Source organism: Mesoplodon densirostris, chromosome 18 (genome assembly GCF_025265405.1).
Source record: "Mesoplodon densirostris isolate mMesDen1 chromosome 18, mMesDen1 primary haplotype, whole genome shotgun sequence".
NCBI classification, from domain to species: Eukaryota; Metazoa; Chordata; class Mammalia; order Artiodactyla; family Ziphiidae; genus Mesoplodon; species Mesoplodon densirostris.
This window is the reverse complement of record NC_082678.1, coordinates 61,537,096-61,554,761: the sequence shown is the minus strand read 5'-3', so window position 1 is coordinate 61,554,761 and position 17,666 is coordinate 61,537,096. Positions and strand designations below refer to the sequence as shown.

The 17,666-nt window shown below is 46.1% G+C and overlaps 1 protein-coding gene across 1 annotated transcript in view; it reads left to right on the top strand.

Moving 5' to 3' along the window:
* The window catches only part of SCPEP1 (serine carboxypeptidase 1), a 35,697-nt gene that overhangs the window by 12,870 nt on the left and 5,161 nt on the right, over positions 1-17,666 (top strand). Inside the window, exons 6-12 of the mRNA XM_060081516.1 lie at positions 5,677-5,749; positions 9,695-9,732; positions 10,257-10,385; positions 10,994-11,087; positions 11,844-11,957; positions 14,607-14,744; positions 15,740-15,903. Of these exons, the coding sequence (XP_059937499.1) occupies positions 5,677-5,749; positions 9,695-9,732; positions 10,257-10,385; positions 10,994-11,087; positions 11,844-11,957; positions 14,607-14,744; positions 15,740-15,903 (750 nt within the window). The remainder of the gene's footprint in view (positions 1-5,676; positions 5,750-9,694; positions 9,733-10,256; positions 10,386-10,993; positions 11,088-11,843; positions 11,958-14,606; positions 14,745-15,739; positions 15,904-17,666) is intronic.

Below are 17,666 nucleotides of genomic sequence, written 5' to 3'. Positions count from 1 at the left end.
TCATAGTTAAAGGCCTGATGCATTCAAGGTAAAAGATTTGGATAGAATATATCATAATAGGTCAGATTTCAGGAAACGATGGCCTATAGGTCAAATCCAGTCCACCACCTGCTTTTATACGACCCATGAGCTAAGAATGGTTTTTACATTATCGAGTGACAGTGGTGGGGTGGAGTGGATTAAAAGAAGAATAATATTTCATGACACATGAAAACTGTGTGAAAATCAAATTTCAATGTCAACAAATACAGGTGGTTTTTTCGGTAATTTTTATTTTATTTTATTTTTTTAACATCTTTATTGGAGTATAATTGCTTTACAATGGTGTGTTAGTTTCTGCTTTATAACAAAGTGAATCAGTTATACATATACATATGTCCCCACATCTCTTCCCTCTTGCATCTCCCTCCCTCCCACCCTCCCTATCCCTCCCCTCTAGGTGGTCACAAAGCACCAAGCTGATCTCCCTGTGCTTTGTGGCTGCTTCCCACTAGCTATCTATTTTACGTTTGGTAGTGTATATATGTCCATGCCACTCTCTCACTTTGTCCCAGCTTACCCTTCCCCCTCCCCGTGTCCTCAAGTCCATTCTCTATGTCTGCGTCTTTATTCCTGTCCTGCCCCTAGGTTCATCAGAATGATTTTTTTTTTTAGATTCCATATATATGTGTTAGCATACAGTATTTGTTTTTCTCTTTCTGACTTACTTCACTCTGTATGACAGACTCTAGGTCCATCCACCTCACTACAAATAACTCAATTTTGTTTCTTTTTATGGCTGAGTAATATTCCATTGTATATATGTGCCACATCTTCTTTATCCATTCATCTGTTGATGGACACTTAGGTTGCTTCCATGTCCTGGCTATTGTAAATAGAGCTGCAATGAACATTTTGGTACATGACTCCTTTTGAATTATGGTTTTCTCAGGGTATATGCCCAGTAGTAGAATTGCTGGGTCGTATGGTAGTTCTATTTTTAGTTTTTTAAGGAACCTCCATACTGTTCTCCATAGTGGCTGTATCAATTTAAATTCCCACCAACATTGCAAGAGGGTTCCCTTTTCTCCACACCCCCTCCAGTATTTATTGTTTGTAGATTTTTTGATGATGGCCATTCTGACTGGTGTGAGATTATATCTCATTGTAGTTTTGATTTGCATTTCTCTAATGATAAATGATGTTGAGCATTCTTTCATGTGTTTGTTGGCCATCTGTATATCTTCTTTGGAAAAATGTCTAGTTAGGTCTTCTGCCCATTTTTGGATTGGGTTGTTAGTTTTTCTGATATTGAGCTGAACGACCTGCTTGTAAATTTTGGAGATTAATTCTCTGTCTGTTGCTTCATTTGCAAATATCTTCTCCCATTCTGAGGGTTGTCTTTTCGCCTTTTTTGTGGTTTCCTTTGCTGTGCAAAAGCTTTTAAGTTTCATTAGGTCCCATTTGTTTATTTTTGTTTTTATTTCCATTTCTCTAGGAGGTGGGTCAAAAAGGATCTTGCTGTGATTTATGTCATAGAGTGTTCTGCCTATGTTTTCCTCTAAGAGTTTGATAGTGTCTGGCCTTACATTTAGGTCTTTAATCCATTTTGAGTTTATTTTTGTGTATGGTGTTAGGGAGTGTTCTAATTTCATTCTTTTACATGTAGCTGTCCAGTTTTCCCAGCACCACTTATTGAAGAGGCTGTCTTTTCATCCACTGTATATTCTTGCCTCCTTTATCAAAGATTAGGTGACCATATGTCCGTGGGTTTAACTCTGGGCTTTCTATCCTGTTCCATTGATCTATATTTCCGTTTTTGTGCCAGTACCATACTGTCTTGATTACTGTAGCTTTGTAGTACAGCCTGAAGTCCGGGAGCCTGATTCCTCCGGCTCCGTTTTTCGTTCTCAAGATTGCTTTGGCTATTAGGGGTCTTTTGTGTTTCCATACAACTTGTGAAATTTTTTGTTCTAGTTCTGTGAAAAATACCAGTGGTAGTTTGATAGGGATTGCATTGAGTCTGTAGATTGCTTTGGGTAGTAGTCATTTTCACAATGTTGATTCTTCCAATCTAAGAACATGGTATATCTCTCCATCTATTTGTATCATCTTTAATTCTTTCATCAGTGTCTTATGATTTTCTGCATACAGGACTTTTGTCTCCTTAGATAGGTTTATTCCTAGATATTTTATTCTTTTTGTTGCAGTGGTAAATGGGAGTGTTTTCTTAATTTCACTTTCAGATTTTTCATCATTAGTGTATAGGAATGCAAGGGATTTCTGTGCATTAATTTTGTATCCTGCTACTTTACCAAATTCATTGATTAGCTCTAGTAGTTTTCTGGTAGCATCTTTAGGATTCTCTGTGTACACGTCTCTATGTATCACGTCATCTGCGTATCACGTCATCTGCAAACAGTGACAGCTTTACTTCTTCTTTTCCAATTTGGATTCCTTTTATTTCTTTTTCTTCTCTGATTGCTGTGGCTAAAACTTCCAAAACTATGTTGCATAATAGGGGTGAGAGTGGGCAATCTTGTGTTGTTCCTGTTCTTAGTGGAAATGGTTTCAGTTTATCACCATTGAGGACGATGTTGGCTGTGAGTTTGTCATAGATGGCCTTTATTATGTTGAGGAAATTTGACTCTATGCCTACTTTCTGGAGGGTTTTTATCATAAATGGGTGTTGAATTTTGTCAAAACCTTTCTCTGCATCTCTTGAGAGGATCATATGGTTTTTCTCCTTCAGTTTGTTAATATGGTGTATCACATTGGTTGATTTGCGTATATTGAAGAATCCTTGCATTCCTGGAATAAACCCCACTTGATCATGGTGTATGATCCTTTTAATGTGCTGTTGGATTCTGTTTGCTAGTATTTTGTTGAGGATTTTTGCATCTATGTTCATCAGTGATATTGGCCTGTAGTTTTCTTTCTTTGTGACATCCTTGTCTGGTTTTGGTATCAAGGTGGTGGTGGCCTCGTAGAATGAGTTTGGGAGTGTTCCTCCCTCTGCTATATTTTGGAAGAGTTTGAGAAGGATAGGTGTTAGCTCTTCTCTAAATGTTTGATAGAATTCACCTGTGAAGCCATCTGGTCCTGGGCTTTTGTTTGTTGGAAGATTTTTAATCACAGTTTCAATTTCAGTGCTTGTGATTGGTCTGTTTGTTTTTTCTATTTCTTCCTGGTTCAGTCTCGGCAGGTTGTGCATTTCTAAGAATTTGTCCATTTCTTCCAGGTTGTCCATTTTATTGGCATAGAGTTGCTTGTAGTAATCTCTCATGATCCTTTGTATTTCTGCAGTGTCAGTTGTTACTTCTCCTTTTTCATTTCTAATTCTATTGATTTGAGTCTTCTCCCTTTTTTTTCTTGATGCGTCTGGCAATGCTTTATCAATTTTCTTTATTTTCTCAAAGAACCAGCTTTTAGTTTTGTTGGTCTTTGCTATTGTTTCCTTCATTTCTTTTACATTTATTTCTCATCTGATCTTTATGATTTCTTTCCTTCTGCTATCTTTGGAGTTCTTTTTTTCTTCTTTCTCTAGTTGCTTTAGGTGTAAGGTTAGGTTTTTTATTTGAGATGTTTCTTGTTTCTTAAGGTAGGATTGTATTGCTATAAATTTCCCTCTTAGAACTGCTTTTGCTGCATCCCATAGGTTTTGGGTCATTGTGTTTTCATTGTCATTTGTTTCGAGGTATTTTTTGATTTGCTCTTTCATTTCTTCAGTGATCTCTTGGTTATTAAGTAGTGTATTGTTTAGCCTCCATGTGTTTGTATTTTTTACAGATTTTTTCCTGTAATTGATATCTAGTCTCATAGCATTGTGGTCAGAAAGATACTTGATACAATTTCAATTTTCTTACATTTACCGAGGCTGGATTTGTGACCCAAGATATGATCTATCCTGGAGAATGTTCCATGAGCACTTGAGAAAAATGTGTATTCTCTTGTTTTTGGATGGAATGTCCTATAAATATCAATTAAGTCCATCTTGTTTAATGTATCATTTAAAGCTTGTGTTTCCTTATTTATTTTCATTTTGGATGATCTGTCCATTGGTGAAAGTGGGGTGTTAAAAGTCCCCTACTATCATTGTTACTGTCAATTTTCCCTTTTATGGCTGTTAGTATTTGCCTTATGTCTGAGGTGCTCCTATGTTGGGTGCATAAATATTTACAATTGTTATATCTTCTTCTTGGATTGATCCCTTGATCATTATGTAGTGTCCTTCTTTGTCTCTTCTAATAGTCTTTATTTTAAAGTCTATTTTGTCTGATATGAGAATTGCTACTCCAGTTTTCTTCTGATTTCCATTTGCATGGAATATCTTTTTCCATCCCCTCTCTTTCAGTCTGTATGTGTCCCTAGGTCTGAAGTGGGTCTTTTGTAGACAGCATATATACGTTTCTTGTTTTTGTATCCATTCAGCCAGTGTATGTCTTTTGGTTGGAGCATTTAATCCGTTTACATTTAAGGTAATTATTGATATGTATGTTCCTATGACCATTTTTGTTTTGGTTTGTTATTGTAGGTCTTTTCCTTCTCTTGTGTTTCCTGCCTAGAGAAGTTCCTTTAGCATTTGTTGTAAAGTTGGTTTGGTGGTGCTGAATTCTCTTAGCTTTTGCTTATCTGTAAAGGTTTTAATTTCTCTGTCAAATCTGAATGAGATTCTTGCTGGGTTGAGTAATCTTGGTTGTAGATTTTTCTCCTTCATCACTTTAAATATGTCCTGCCACTCCCTCTGGTTTGCAGAGTTTCTGCTGAAAGATCAGCTGTTAACCTTATGGGGATTCCCTTGTGTGTTATTTGTTGCTTTTCCCTTGCTGCTTTTAATATTTTTTCTTTGTTTTAAATTTTTTTTTCTTTCTTTCTTTTTTTTTTTTTTTTTTTTTTTTTTTTTTTTTTTGCGGTACACGGGCCTCCCACTGCTGTGGCCTCTCCCATTGCGGAGCACAGGCTCTGGACATGCAGACTCAGCGGCCATGGCTCACGGGCCCAGCCACTCCACGGCATGTGGGATCTTCCCGGACCGGGGCACGAACCCGTGTCCCCTGCATTGGCAGGCGGACTCTCAACCACTGCGCCACCAGGGAAGACCCTCATTCCTTTTTTTAAGCTGCATCATGCACCATGGAAATAACCATAATTAATTTAGCCCACCCTATTGATAAATATTTCAGTTGTTTCCAATGTTCTGCTACTGGGCAGATGAATTCCTTTTAAATGGATAAAAGCAGCAGGGGGCATGAGTTCCCAGTCCTAAGGCATCCATCCCACCCTCAAGGACCTTCTGAGGAGGCCTCCCAGCTCTGCAGTGACCACTGGAGACAGTGGCGATTGTACCCAGAGAACCCCCAGAGCACCTTGTGAGAAATCAGAGACCTCCAAGGGAAAGGGTGCCAGCGTCCCTTCTAAGGAAGAGATAGGGGCTACACCAGATCCCCCGCACATCCTACCAACACCCTTGGGAAAACTCAAACAGTTCCTACTCATTTTGCAAATGGCAGCAGGAAAGAGTTACCCTTGCCCTCTAGTGGGCATCTGTTGTCTTTGGATATCCAGAGTATCCTGGGTGGGCAGGAGCTTTCTCTGCTCAGGAAAGGCAGTGTATAAAGGCTTGGCTCCCTCATGTTGAGGAAGGGATGGAGGCCCCTGGGTCTTCTTGACAAGGATATTTCTTGGCTTCTCTTTCAGGCTGTTCAGCAAGGGACCATCCAATGCAACTTTGCCGGGGTTGCTTTGGGTGACTCCTGGATCTCTCCCGTCGGTAAGTAGGGAATTTTCAGACATTTTAAAGGTCCCTTTCCCTACCCTTTGGGACTTTGGGCTGTGGTGTCTAGATCAAAGAACAAGGCAATGGAATTCTCTGGGTCCTTGAAGAAGTCAACACAGAAAGTGTTTGCCCCAGGAGTATTCCAAGAAATTCGGGGGTGAGAACTCATTTACAGAGAGCACCTACCGTGGACTGCTACAGGCTGAACCGAGGTCTCTTATTTGATTTTCACAACAAAAGAATCCAGTTTTACAGTTGAAGACGTTCTAGAGACGTAGAAAGGTGATGGAATTTGCCCTCTGACACACAGAATGAGTCGCCTGGGCAGGATTCAAACCCAAGTCTGTTTGTCATCTCGTCCTGTCCACCATCCTTCTGCTGACATGAGCATTTGGGGTGAAATTCCCACCTGTTGCTCATTTTGATGGTGATGCAGGGCTACCATCTGGTCCTGTAACTCAGAGGTTTGAAATTTCATAACCTGAGCATCCTTGTTGGGAGTATAGATAAAAGTTGTTTGGATTGTGTACACCCAGGGTGTGGCTTCAGGCATCTGAAATAGTCACTGTGGTAGGGTTAACTCTAGTGAGTATTTCTAAATCTCAGCAATGTGGATGTTTGGAGCGTCATGTGATTCTTTGTTATGGGGGGAGGTGTCCTGTGCAGTGAAGGATGTTAGCAGCCTCTCTACCCGTTAGACGCCAGTATTTCCACCCCAGCTTGGCAATCAACAATCTCTCCAGACATATTGCCAAATGTCCCCAGGGGACAAAATCACCCCAGTTAGGAACTACTGCCCTAACCTAACGAAAGGTGACTTTTCACAGGCAAAACCAAATTGTAGAGTTAGATTTCAGAAGAGAAGTTGCCTCTGAAGGAGGGAGGGGAATAAGCTGGAAAGGGACACAGAGGAACTTTTTAGGCTCTCGTTGGGTGGTTGTTACGTGAGTGGATGTGTTCATCGAAACTCTTCTAAATGTATGTCTATGGTTTGTGATGATGCCTCAGGTTTTTAAAAATAATCATTTATAAAAGGTAATATTTTCCACTTAAAAGATAGAGATTTGGCTTCTTACAGAGCCATGTCCCTGATGGATTCAGGACATTCTGAAGCTGCTTGGATGGTTATTTCCTGCCCCCGTTCTTGGCATCTCCCGGGCAGGACTGAAAGGACAGAACTGGAAGCTCAGTCCGCGTTGTGCAAAGGGCTGCTCTTTGTCTTTCCTTCCTGGACGTGCTTCCAAGGACGCCAAGATGTTGCAGAAGCCTTGACCTGAGGCGTGAGGGAGTCAGCAGGTTTCCTGCCAGGTGTCTCCCTCAGAGTGACTACTGGCCTCGCGCTCCCTTCAAGGGTCTCATCACAGCTGTGTTAATGACACTAAACACTTTTCATGTGTTCACTTCACTTAATGCTTGCAACAGCTCCATGGGATGGATGGTATTATTATCCTAGTTTTGGGGGTGATGAAGTGGAGACTCAGAGAGGTTAAGCAGTCTTCCTAAAGTCACACAGCTACAGCCAGGATGCACATGAAGGCAGCAGGCACTGGAATCCATGCATTTAACCATTACCCTGCATTCCTCCCTGAGACCAGTAAGTTAGCCTCATGGCTTTGCATGTGCTCTTCATCTGGTCCAAAATCTCCCGAATTCACCTTGTTGTGACCCACCTCCCCTTTTGAATCTTCCTGCCCGGCTCTTAATCCCTCCTTCCAGGTCCACGTTGATCCCTCCTTCCAGATCCACCTTATGTATCACTCTTCCACCCCAGAAGTACTCTCTTTTTTGAAGAAGTACTGTTAATTTTCATAAGCAATTATTAATTGCTTGCTAGGGAGTAGTTGTTTTGTTGGGTGCTAGGAAAGATACACAGACATGCTTCATTTCTTTAAGAAGATCTGCACAGTTCAATATGGTAGCCATAGCCACATATGACTATTTACATTAGTTAAAATACATAACACTTTCCATCTTTCATTTGTACTACCCACAATTTCAGTGCCCAGTAACCACATGTGGCTGTTGACTATTGTTTTGGACCACACAGATACAGAACATTTTGAGAATTCCCTGGTGGTCCAGTGGGTTAGGACTCTGTGCTTCCACTGCAGGGGGCATGGGTTCAATCCCTGGTTGGGGAACTACAATCCCACAAGCCTTGGGGTGTGGAAGAAAAAAGAAAAAGATATAGAACATTTCCATCATTGCAGAAAGTTCTACTGGACATCAGAGGTCTGCATCAGAGTTCAGCAAACTACAGCCTCCAAGTCAAGTCTGTCCTGCCACTCTGCTTTGGTAAATAAAGTTTTTACTGGGACACAGTCACACCTATTTATTTACATGTCCTCTGACTGTTTTGGAGGCTGCCGAAACAGAGTTGAGTAGTTGTAACAGAGATCAGCTGCCCTGCAAAGCCAGAAATATTATTTATCTCTTTCTTTCAGAAAAAGTTTGTCAATCCCTGGTCTAGATCAAGCAGGGAATGAGATTCATTGGAGAACTGCAGATGACTCTTTATAAGAAACTGAGGGGCTTCCCTGGTGGCGCAGTGGTTGAGAGTATGCCTGCTGATGCAGGGGACACGGGTTCGTGCCCCGGTCTGGGAGGATCCCACATGCCGCAGAGCGGCTGGGCCCGTGAGCCATGACCGCTGAGCCTGCGCGTCCGGAGCCTGTGCTCCGCCACGGGAGAGGCCACAACAGTGAGAGGCCCGCGTACCGCAAAAAAAAAAGGCAACAGAAACAGAAACTGAGGCACAGGCTCGATGGTTTAGCTGGAGAGGTGAAAGACAGCTAGGTCCCGAAGGACCTGGTGTGCCTGCGTTTCTCAGGGTGTGCTCTGAAGAATACCAGTCCAATGAAGCGCTATGCAAAGGGCTCCATGGCCAAATAAGTTTCAGAAGTGCCAAATACTGGTCCCACTTCCTCAAGGTTCACAGGTACATTAAAGGCTCTGAGAAGTCCTGCAGTAAAAAAAAAAAATGTGTTGTCTTTTGCATAACCCCAAAGGTATTTCACCAGCAAGTCATTTTTCCTTCTAATACTTAGGTTAACATTCTGTAGAACTGAGGTTATTTGAAACAGACTTTGAGATACTTGGGCTTAGGGGTAACCACTGAAGGCTTTTAAGCAAAGGAGTGACGTGTTCAAATGTGCTCTGTAAGTTGTGGTCCTTGATGTAAATCAGCTATACTTCAGGTTTTTTTTTTTTTAATTACAGCAGAAAAAAATCACATAAGCCAAGAAAAAAAAGCTGTGGGCCTTGCTACTTTTTTGGCACATCTCTCAATGGCACTAGCCGTACTTAGTGTTATGGTAGTTGTGAACTTGTCCAAACCAAGCCCAACTATTCTCTTTGAAGTCAGGTGTTGTCTTACTCATGTTTATATCTTATAAAGCTCCTTACTGGCTTTAGGCCCATGGTATGCTCTCATACCTTTTCGGGATTGAAATGAATTGATTGGCAGTACAGCACAGACGCTTGTTGTGAGGTCATTAGTCGTCTTCCTTAATTAGCTCCTTGACGGAAGCTGGCGTCCCCAAATTGGAGGAGCAGGCAGGATGCAGAGCAGAACTCTGAAGGTGGGGAAATATTTTAGGCTGTCACACAGTCTAGATGTCTGCGAATGAGAGCCTCCACTGCACACGCGCTGCTTGCCTGTGGTGCCATCCCTGGCAACTCACTGGCCGCGCCAGTATCAGGCCAAATTAACGTAGCATTTAGTCCTGAGTCACCAGAAAGACCCCCACAGCCTCGCCCCACCTCCCAGCCACTGAGGCATCAGCCCTGCATGGGCCCTGGTGAGTTAAGGAGCCTTCAGACCCGAAGCCACTGCATTTCTTCTGTCTCTCTCTGCTGTGGAAGGAAAACTAGTTAGGTACTTTGTGGGGAGAACAGAGCCACAGCAAACTTATTTTATTCTTATGTGGTTTCCTTTAGATTCAGTGCTCTCCTGGGGACCTTACTTGTACAGCATGGTAAGTAGATGAGTCCCCAGCTCTGCATCTTCTGTGGTTAACAGCCCAGCTGACCTCTTCTGGCTCTGTCCGAAGGAAGGACAAAGCTAGCTGGGTTTGCCTATGTGGTTGACACTGCCCCTTAGGGACTTATCAAATAATCCATATCGAATCAAAGACCCTAAGCAACAGCCGGCCTTGGGGACAAATTTAAAGAAATATCAGCACAGTTATCCCATTTCTCCAGGTACAAGAAATGCACTTTTTAAAATCCCCCGCCCCCAGCTTTTTATTACAGACATTTTCAAATATGCAGAAAAGTTGAAAGGTCATGGTGGACACCCGTATACCCATCACTGAGACTCGGTTACCATTTTCCTATATTTCCCTCATCAATAAACACAGCACTTGTAATGCTGCGCTTTCCTGTGGACGGTCCCCTTTCTCCTTCCTGCCGCTCTCTCTGTTACCCGTCCCTAACTGGAGCAATGCCAGATTTGTGTCTCTCACAAAGTGGGCCTTTTAGTTCTTGCTTTGCGTTCCAGTCTCTTCTCGACGACCAAGGTCTGGTAGAGGTATCTCGGGTTGCAGAACAAGTCCTGGATGCCATAAATAAGAGACTCTACAAAGAGGCCACCGAGCTGTGGGGGAAAGCAGAAATGGTCATTGAACAGGTAAGAGGGGACACGCTCGGGGCCAGCCTGCTTGGCTTTTCCCCTTGGGCGAAGGGACCTTGGTTGCTGTTGTTAGGATTGGGATCTATCCTGAGACTGCCCGCAAGTCGAGAAATGATGTCAAACTAAACGATAAATCTGACGAGTCTGAGCAAAGACAGGGTCAGAAAGCCACTCAGCCTGCAGGACCTGCCTGCCTCTCGACTGAAGGTATGGCTTCTATAAAAAAGAATATGTCCCACAGAGGCAAGTGTTGGATCCTTGCCGAGCAGTGCTTTGGCCCCAGTGAGCCAGGAGGGAAGAATGCACAGGCTGAGGACTTGAGTATGTAGGACGCTCCGTAGCTCGGTTTTCCCTGGTAATTAGCACACGGGCCCTTGGTTGCCTCCTGCGGCATCGGAGCTCCACTCGGATGAGCTGCTCTCTGTGCCAGGAGACTGGGCGGACACTGCTGGTCTCTGAGCCTTAGGGCTACGTCTCTGTGTGGCCCGAGCAGATGTACAGAGCTAAAGCCGCCCTCGGAGAAGGTGGAGAGCCACGTGCTGTTCTGTTTTGCAACTTTGATAATGAATAAATAGACGGCCAAATATATTTCTTCTGTATTTCAGAATACAGACGGGGTGAACTTCTATAACATCTTGACTAAGACGTCTCCCACGTCTACCGTGAAATCGAGTCTAGAATTCACCCAGAGCCACATAGGTGAGTGGACCTTGAATTGGCTAGACCCTGTCTCAGCCTCCGTGTGAGAGGAAACCAATTTTTTAAAAAGCTTTATTGATATATAATTTACATACCATAAAATTCACCCATTTTAAGTGTGTAATTCCATGGTTTTTAGTTTTTTTACAGAGTTGTGCGCTCATCACCACAATCCAGTTTTAGAACATTGCCGTCACCCCAGAAAGATCCCACATGTCTGTCTGCAGTCAATTTCTGTTCCCACTCCCAGCCCCAGGGAACCACTAATCTGCTTTCTGTCTCTCTACATTTGCCATTTCAGGACATTTCACATAGATGGAGTCATGCACTAGATAGTCTGTTGCATCCGGCCTCTTGCACTTAGATAGTGTTTTGAAGTTTGGAAACCAGCTTCTGCACATTGAATTACGATGTCCGTTCTCCTAAAGGCTGGATTGAGTTGTCTTCCCTGCGGGTGTAGGGAAGCTGCAGGAGGCCTCTAGATTCCACTCAGCTGATTGCCTTTGGCCGTGCTGGATAATCTCAGTGGCCCCAAGTACATAAAATGCAGCAATCAAAACCAATAAAGCATCTCCACTTTGAACATGTTCCTGACTCCCCCCGCCCCCCCCACCATCTGGGGGGAATCAGGGGGACGCTTTTCTTTTTCCAGGTGCAGGCCTCCCTCTTACACACAGCATCCCCGGCAGCTTAGAAAAGAGCTTCTCTTGGTCGTATGTCCAGTCCTTTGACTCACCATGTACCAGTTTGTTTTAGTTCATCTTTTCCAGCGCCACGTGGGACACTTACAGCAGGACGCCTTAAGTCGGCTCATGAATGGTCCCATCAGAAAGAAGCTCAGAATTATTCCTGAAGATTGCTCCTGGGGAGGTAACTTGTGTGACCTAATTAAAGCGTCTTTTGTAGAGCTGGGGGGTGAAAAAGGTGGAAATTCAAAGGCCTTAATCTGTTGAATGGGTTTTGGTAGTGGCAATAGCGTGTTGCAGGTAGAACAGTATCGACATTGATAGATGAGCAAACATAGAAAGACAGTAAATAACATGCCCAAGTGGTTCAAAATCGGGTGTTGGTAAGGGAAGTGGGTGGGGAGAGAAATGAAGCGACTTTTTATAAGTGGAAGCCAGGAGTGAGTACATGGGAATCATCACACCCTCCTCTTTACTTTCGTATCAGTGTGAGGTTTTCCATAATAAAAAATTGAGATTAAAAAAGCCATGCCCAGGGCTTCCCTGGTGGCGCAGTGGTTGAGAGTCCACCTGCCAATGCAGGGGACACGGGTTCGTGCCCCAGTCCGGGAAGATCCCACATGTCGAGTAGCGGCTGGGCCCGTGAGCCATGGCCGCTGAGCCTGCGCGTCCGGAGCCTGTGCTCCGCAACGGAAGAGGCCACGATGGTGAGAGGCCCGCGTACCGCAAAAAAAAAAAAGAAAAAGCCATGCCCAAGGCCACAGTTGGTTGTGGGTGAGACTTCCAGACAAAGGTCCTTTCAGACAGGGTTTGAGAAGCTCTCTCTGGCTGGCCTCTGCAAGCATCCTGATGTGGATGTGGCCTGGCATCTATTGCATTCTGGTCTGAAGGTCATAGTGGGGAAATACTGGGGTCCTCAGGGACCGAGACCGGGTAGAAATCTAGCATAAGTTCCTGCTCAGTCTTATAGGGAAGCCACGAGTAAGTGGGACTCCCAGACTCCTGGAGGGGAAACACTCAAGCTGAGGAGGGTTCTGTTCATGTCTAAGAGACCCCAAAGCTATGCCTCTGTTAAGGCAGAACGTTGACCGCGGCGGAGAGGCTGGGACTTGGCTCTGGCCCCGGCTTCTTCAGGGGACACGGCCGTCCTCCCAACACGCAGTCAACAGAGGACTCGTCCTAGACCTAGTGTCTACATTTCCCCCTCACCCCTTAGAGTTTTCTAGAAATGAGGGAAAAGTTAGCGCAAACAAAAGAATGTGGTGTCAGAGCTTTAAGGGGTACAGACACCCATGGGAGGTTGGACGCTGAGAAGGAGGAGATGTGAGCGCCCCCAGGAGGCCAGGTGAAGGTCAAGGTCACAAGAGCACGTCTTTTCAGCTCAACCCCCTCATCTTACCTTCATGACAGTGTTGTCCAGCCCCAGCTTCTCTCGTTATAGGGACCCTCCCTCCCTGCCCAGTGTGGCTGGATGGGCGAGCCGACTACACTTTTGCCGATGAAAACTGATAAGAGCAAACTCTCTCCCTGGCTCCGGGTGTGCCTGCGTATGGGTCTGGAAAAGACAGACTGTCCTTTCCGGGGACCCTCAGTGTCCCAAGTCCAGTTTGTAGTTAAGGCCTACATACTTCAGAGTCAGCCAGGCCTGCGTTCTGGTCCCAGCTTGCCACTGGCTGTTTCGCCCGGGGCATGTTGCTCAGCCTCTCTGAGCCTTATTTTCCTTAGCCGTTGCACAGGCTAAAGAACCTAACCTCGCAGGGTTGGTGAAGGAAGGAGGCAATGGGATGTTGCTTGCAGAGTGCTTACTTAGCACAGTGACTGGAAACTAAAAATCAGTGATGGCTGCTGCCGCTGCTCAGTACGATGGCGGTGATGGTCAGGGATCCAGCATGAAGGCTGTGCGGACCGCCTCCTCTCTTGCCTGGGGCTAGTCATCCATGTGACTTCACCAAGGGCCAGCTCCAAATTGGTTTAGGACTGATTTGTTGATTACTAAGGTAGCCCTACTGGTTCAGAGCTTAAAACTTGGCCCTGAAAAAGCAAAAACAAAGCAAAACAAAAAAACCTTGTCCCTGGTGTTACTCAGCAAAGGAAGAAAACTAATGCTGGCCCCAAATCAGTTTGTCCCCTGAGAGGACCAGCCCAATGGGTATTTTCTTTTTTTTTTTAATATATTTTTAATTTTTTGGCTGCATTGGGTTTTCGTTGCTGCGCGCGGGCTTTCTCTAGTTGTGGAGAGTGGAGGCTACTCTTTGTTGCGGCGCGTGGGCTTCTCATTGTGGTGGCTTCTTTTGTTGTGGAGCACGGGCTCTAGGCACGCGGGCTTCAGTCGTTGTGGCATGTGGGCTCAGTAGTTGTGGCTTGCGGGCTCTAGAGCGCAGGCTCAGTAGTTGTGGTGCACGGGCTTAGTTGATCCGCGGCATGTGTGATCTTCCCGAACCAGGGATCGAACCCATGTCCCCTGTGTTGGCAGGTGGATTCTTAACCACTGCGCCACCAGGGAACTCCCTCAAAGGGTATTTTCTAAACCTCCCTGTTCCCTTGGGTGTTAGCTTTCTCTGGGTTTCCATCCCTCATGACAAGTGGCATCTGCTGTCATCACAAGCACCTGGATGAACAGACACGTGTGCTGTTTGGGCTCCTCTTCTACACGGCCAGCTCAGGGCATAGATTTCTGGGCCAGCTGGTCCCTGTTGGCGAAGCAGCTGTGTATTCGGTCTTTGTTAGGGGCTGCACGGTGGTCACTTTTGGGTGCTGGATGCTCTGGGGTGAAAGGTGCCTCTTGTTCTGGCAGGTTCCAAGCTGCTACCTCTTTCTCCTTCCCCTTGTACAGGCCAGGCTGCCAGCGTCTTCCTGAACATGGAGGGGGACTTCATGAAGCCAGTCATCAGCATTGTGGACAAGCTGCTGGAAGCCGGGGTCAACGTGACTGTGTATAATGGACAGCTTGACCTCATCGTGGACACCATAGGTAGGAACCACTCGGAGGCAGTGTCATGGGTTGAGCTGGAAGGGAACTGGCCTCTTGGGGGACTGTTGACATTGAAATGGCAGGAGGAAGGCCATTTCCTGTTACATGCATCCACCCCTGACCTTGACTCTTTGAAGAGGGTAGGGCTGCCCAAGGTTGTGACCTCTCAGAGAAGCCTGGCCTGTCCAGCTTTTGAGGCCTTAGGTATGATTATAGAAAAGGATAATACCCACGCCCACCTCGAAATTTAAAAAGAAGACATTTCCCTAGCCACTGGACAGAGGCACCATTTAACTGAGGGAAAACCTCGTTTTTGTGCAGTGTCACAGGGGATGGTAAGCACTGCAGCATGAACCAGGACAGCCCTGCTGACCCTGTAAAGATGAGGACCCAGGGGAAATGGTCTTGGTGGGGTCCCTCCCGCACTGGCTGCCACCTGTGCCCACCTTTGGTTTCAGGGAGGGCCAGGGAGAAGCTCAGGCAGGTTCTCAGAACTGGCAGATAAATCGAGGCACATGGTCTGGCGGGTGTGAGCGTTCCTCAAAGTCAGCAGGATTGAATATTTTTGCGACTTGGGAGCCTCTGAGGACGATTTGAAAAGGTTCTGTGTTTCTTCCATGACCTTCCCGATGTGATCCACCACCTCCTTACCCTGAGGCTTCTCCGTCCTCCTGACAGCGCTGTCCACCTCCAGAGGTCCCCGATTTCCTTCCTATAGAGCGTAGGGCAGTGGGAGGGCCAGGGGCAAAAAGTAGTCACAGCTGTTAGGTTTCTCCCAGGCAGCCTGGCTGTGGCTGGGACACCCAGTGCTACAAACGTGGAGTCCCAGGCCCTGCCCAGACCTACTGCATCGGAATGTGCATTTTAACAAGATCCCAAAGTGAGTTGTATATACATCCCAGCTTGCAGATTCCATGCCGAATCATGGGACCCAGATTTTGGTTTCTCCTCCACTCAGCTCTTAACGCTGGGCCCTTCCTCACCCCCCTCGCCAGGTCAGGAGGCCTGGGTGCGAAAACTGAAGTGGGCAGAGCTGCCCAAATTCAGTCAGCTGAAGTGGAAGCCCCTGCACAATGACCCTGAGACTTCAGAAACGTCTGCTTTTGTCAAGTCCCACAAGAACCTCGCTTTCTACTGGATTCTCAGAGCTGGACACATGGTGAGAGAGGGTCAGCGTTTGTTCCAGATTTGCCACTCGAGTTGGGGGTGGAGGCGCCACGCGCACTGGTCTCATAAGCGCGTTGGGTTTGGGGGTGTTTTGGGGTCGCTAATGAAACTCTATTTGTGCTTCATTGAAACAGTAAGTCCTTCTGAGAGACGTACGCTGGGTCCGCTATCCTCTGCTCTTTAGGTTAAATGAGTTGAATGTTACTTTCCTCTGGACAGTTTGTCCTGAAGGAACTTGTCCTGAGGGAGGGAGGGAGGGAGGGGGAAATTGTCTTTCCTTGACATTTTCAGGGAGTGAAATCAGAGCTCGCTGGTCTGTAAGGCTGAGCACAGTGCAGAGTACAAGTGTCTGCGAGGCGCGGTGGCTCTGGAACTTCAATTCAGAAGAGGCTTCACCTGCAGAGACGGGCACTAAGGCTACAGCACTCTTGCACTTGCCCAGCGAACACGGTGTTTTCCCTTAGGCTGTAGGTGGACTGAGTAGCTTTCCCTGGGCTGAGGGAGATTATGGAGGAATGGATCCACTATGCAAGCACATGCACACACACACAGACTACCTGCAAAGGAGCCAAAGGCAGGAATGCCCAGGAAGCAGAAGGGGCCCAGGTGTTTCCCTCATGGTTATGCTTTGGTCCAGCCATTTAAATGCAGGCTCTCCTTTCGTCCCAGATGGCAGTTTCCTGGAGGAGATCTGTGGGAGAGATGGTAAGGCTTGGCGCCATTGTGCTAAGACAGAATCTCCGCAGAGAAGGGCTGAGGGACAGCTGTCTGGCTAGAACGGAGGGCATAAGGAACTGGCCTTAAAGCTTCACCTGCACAGTGAGCACATCATAGAGCATTCACTTGGCCCGCCAAGGAAATGCTGAGGGACTTGGGGGTTACCAATAGTGGTTCTCAACTGGGGTCAGTTTTGCCCCAAGGGGACTTCAGGGATGTCTGGAGACATTTGGGGTTGTCACAGCTTGGGGAAGGTTGCTACTGCTTTGTGGTGGGCAGAGGCCATGGATCCTGGTAAACATCCTGCCGCACACAGGCCCACCCCCGGCCACAGAGAACTGTGCTGCACAAAACGTTAGTCGTGTCAAGGTTGAGAAACCCTGATCCAGAGGAAAGTGGGAGCTTGGGTATATGGTATACTTGTTCTCACAGTATTTATTAGGTATCTTGACCATGGATAACTTATCCTCAACCTCTCTGACCCCTAGTCTTCCTTTTTTTATATATATAAATTTATTTATTTTATTTATTTATTTTTGGCTGTGTTGGGTCTTTGTTGCCGCGCACAGGCTTTCTCTAGTTGCGGTGAGGGGGGCTATTCTTCGTCGCTGTGCGCAGGCTTCTCACTACAGTGGCTTCTCTTGTTGCGGAGCACAGGCTCTAGGCGCTCAGGCTTCAGTAGTTGTGGAATGTGGGCTCAGTGGTTGTGGCTCGTGGGCTCTAGAGCACAGGCTCAGTAGTTGTGGCGCATGGGCTTAGTTGCTCCGTGGCATGTGGGATCTACCCAAACCAGGGATCAAACCCATGTCCCTTGCATGGGCAGGCGAACTCTCAACCACTGCGCCACCAGGAAAGCCCTTCCCTTAATCTTCTCTTAACCTCCCAGAGAGAGTCAGGGGAAGATGGCGGAAGAGTAGGCCGTGGAGATCACCTTCCTCTCCACAAATGCATCAGAAATACATCTACACGTGGGACAACCCCTACAGAACACCTACTGAATGCTGGCAGAAGACCTCAGACCTCCCAAAAAGCAAGAAA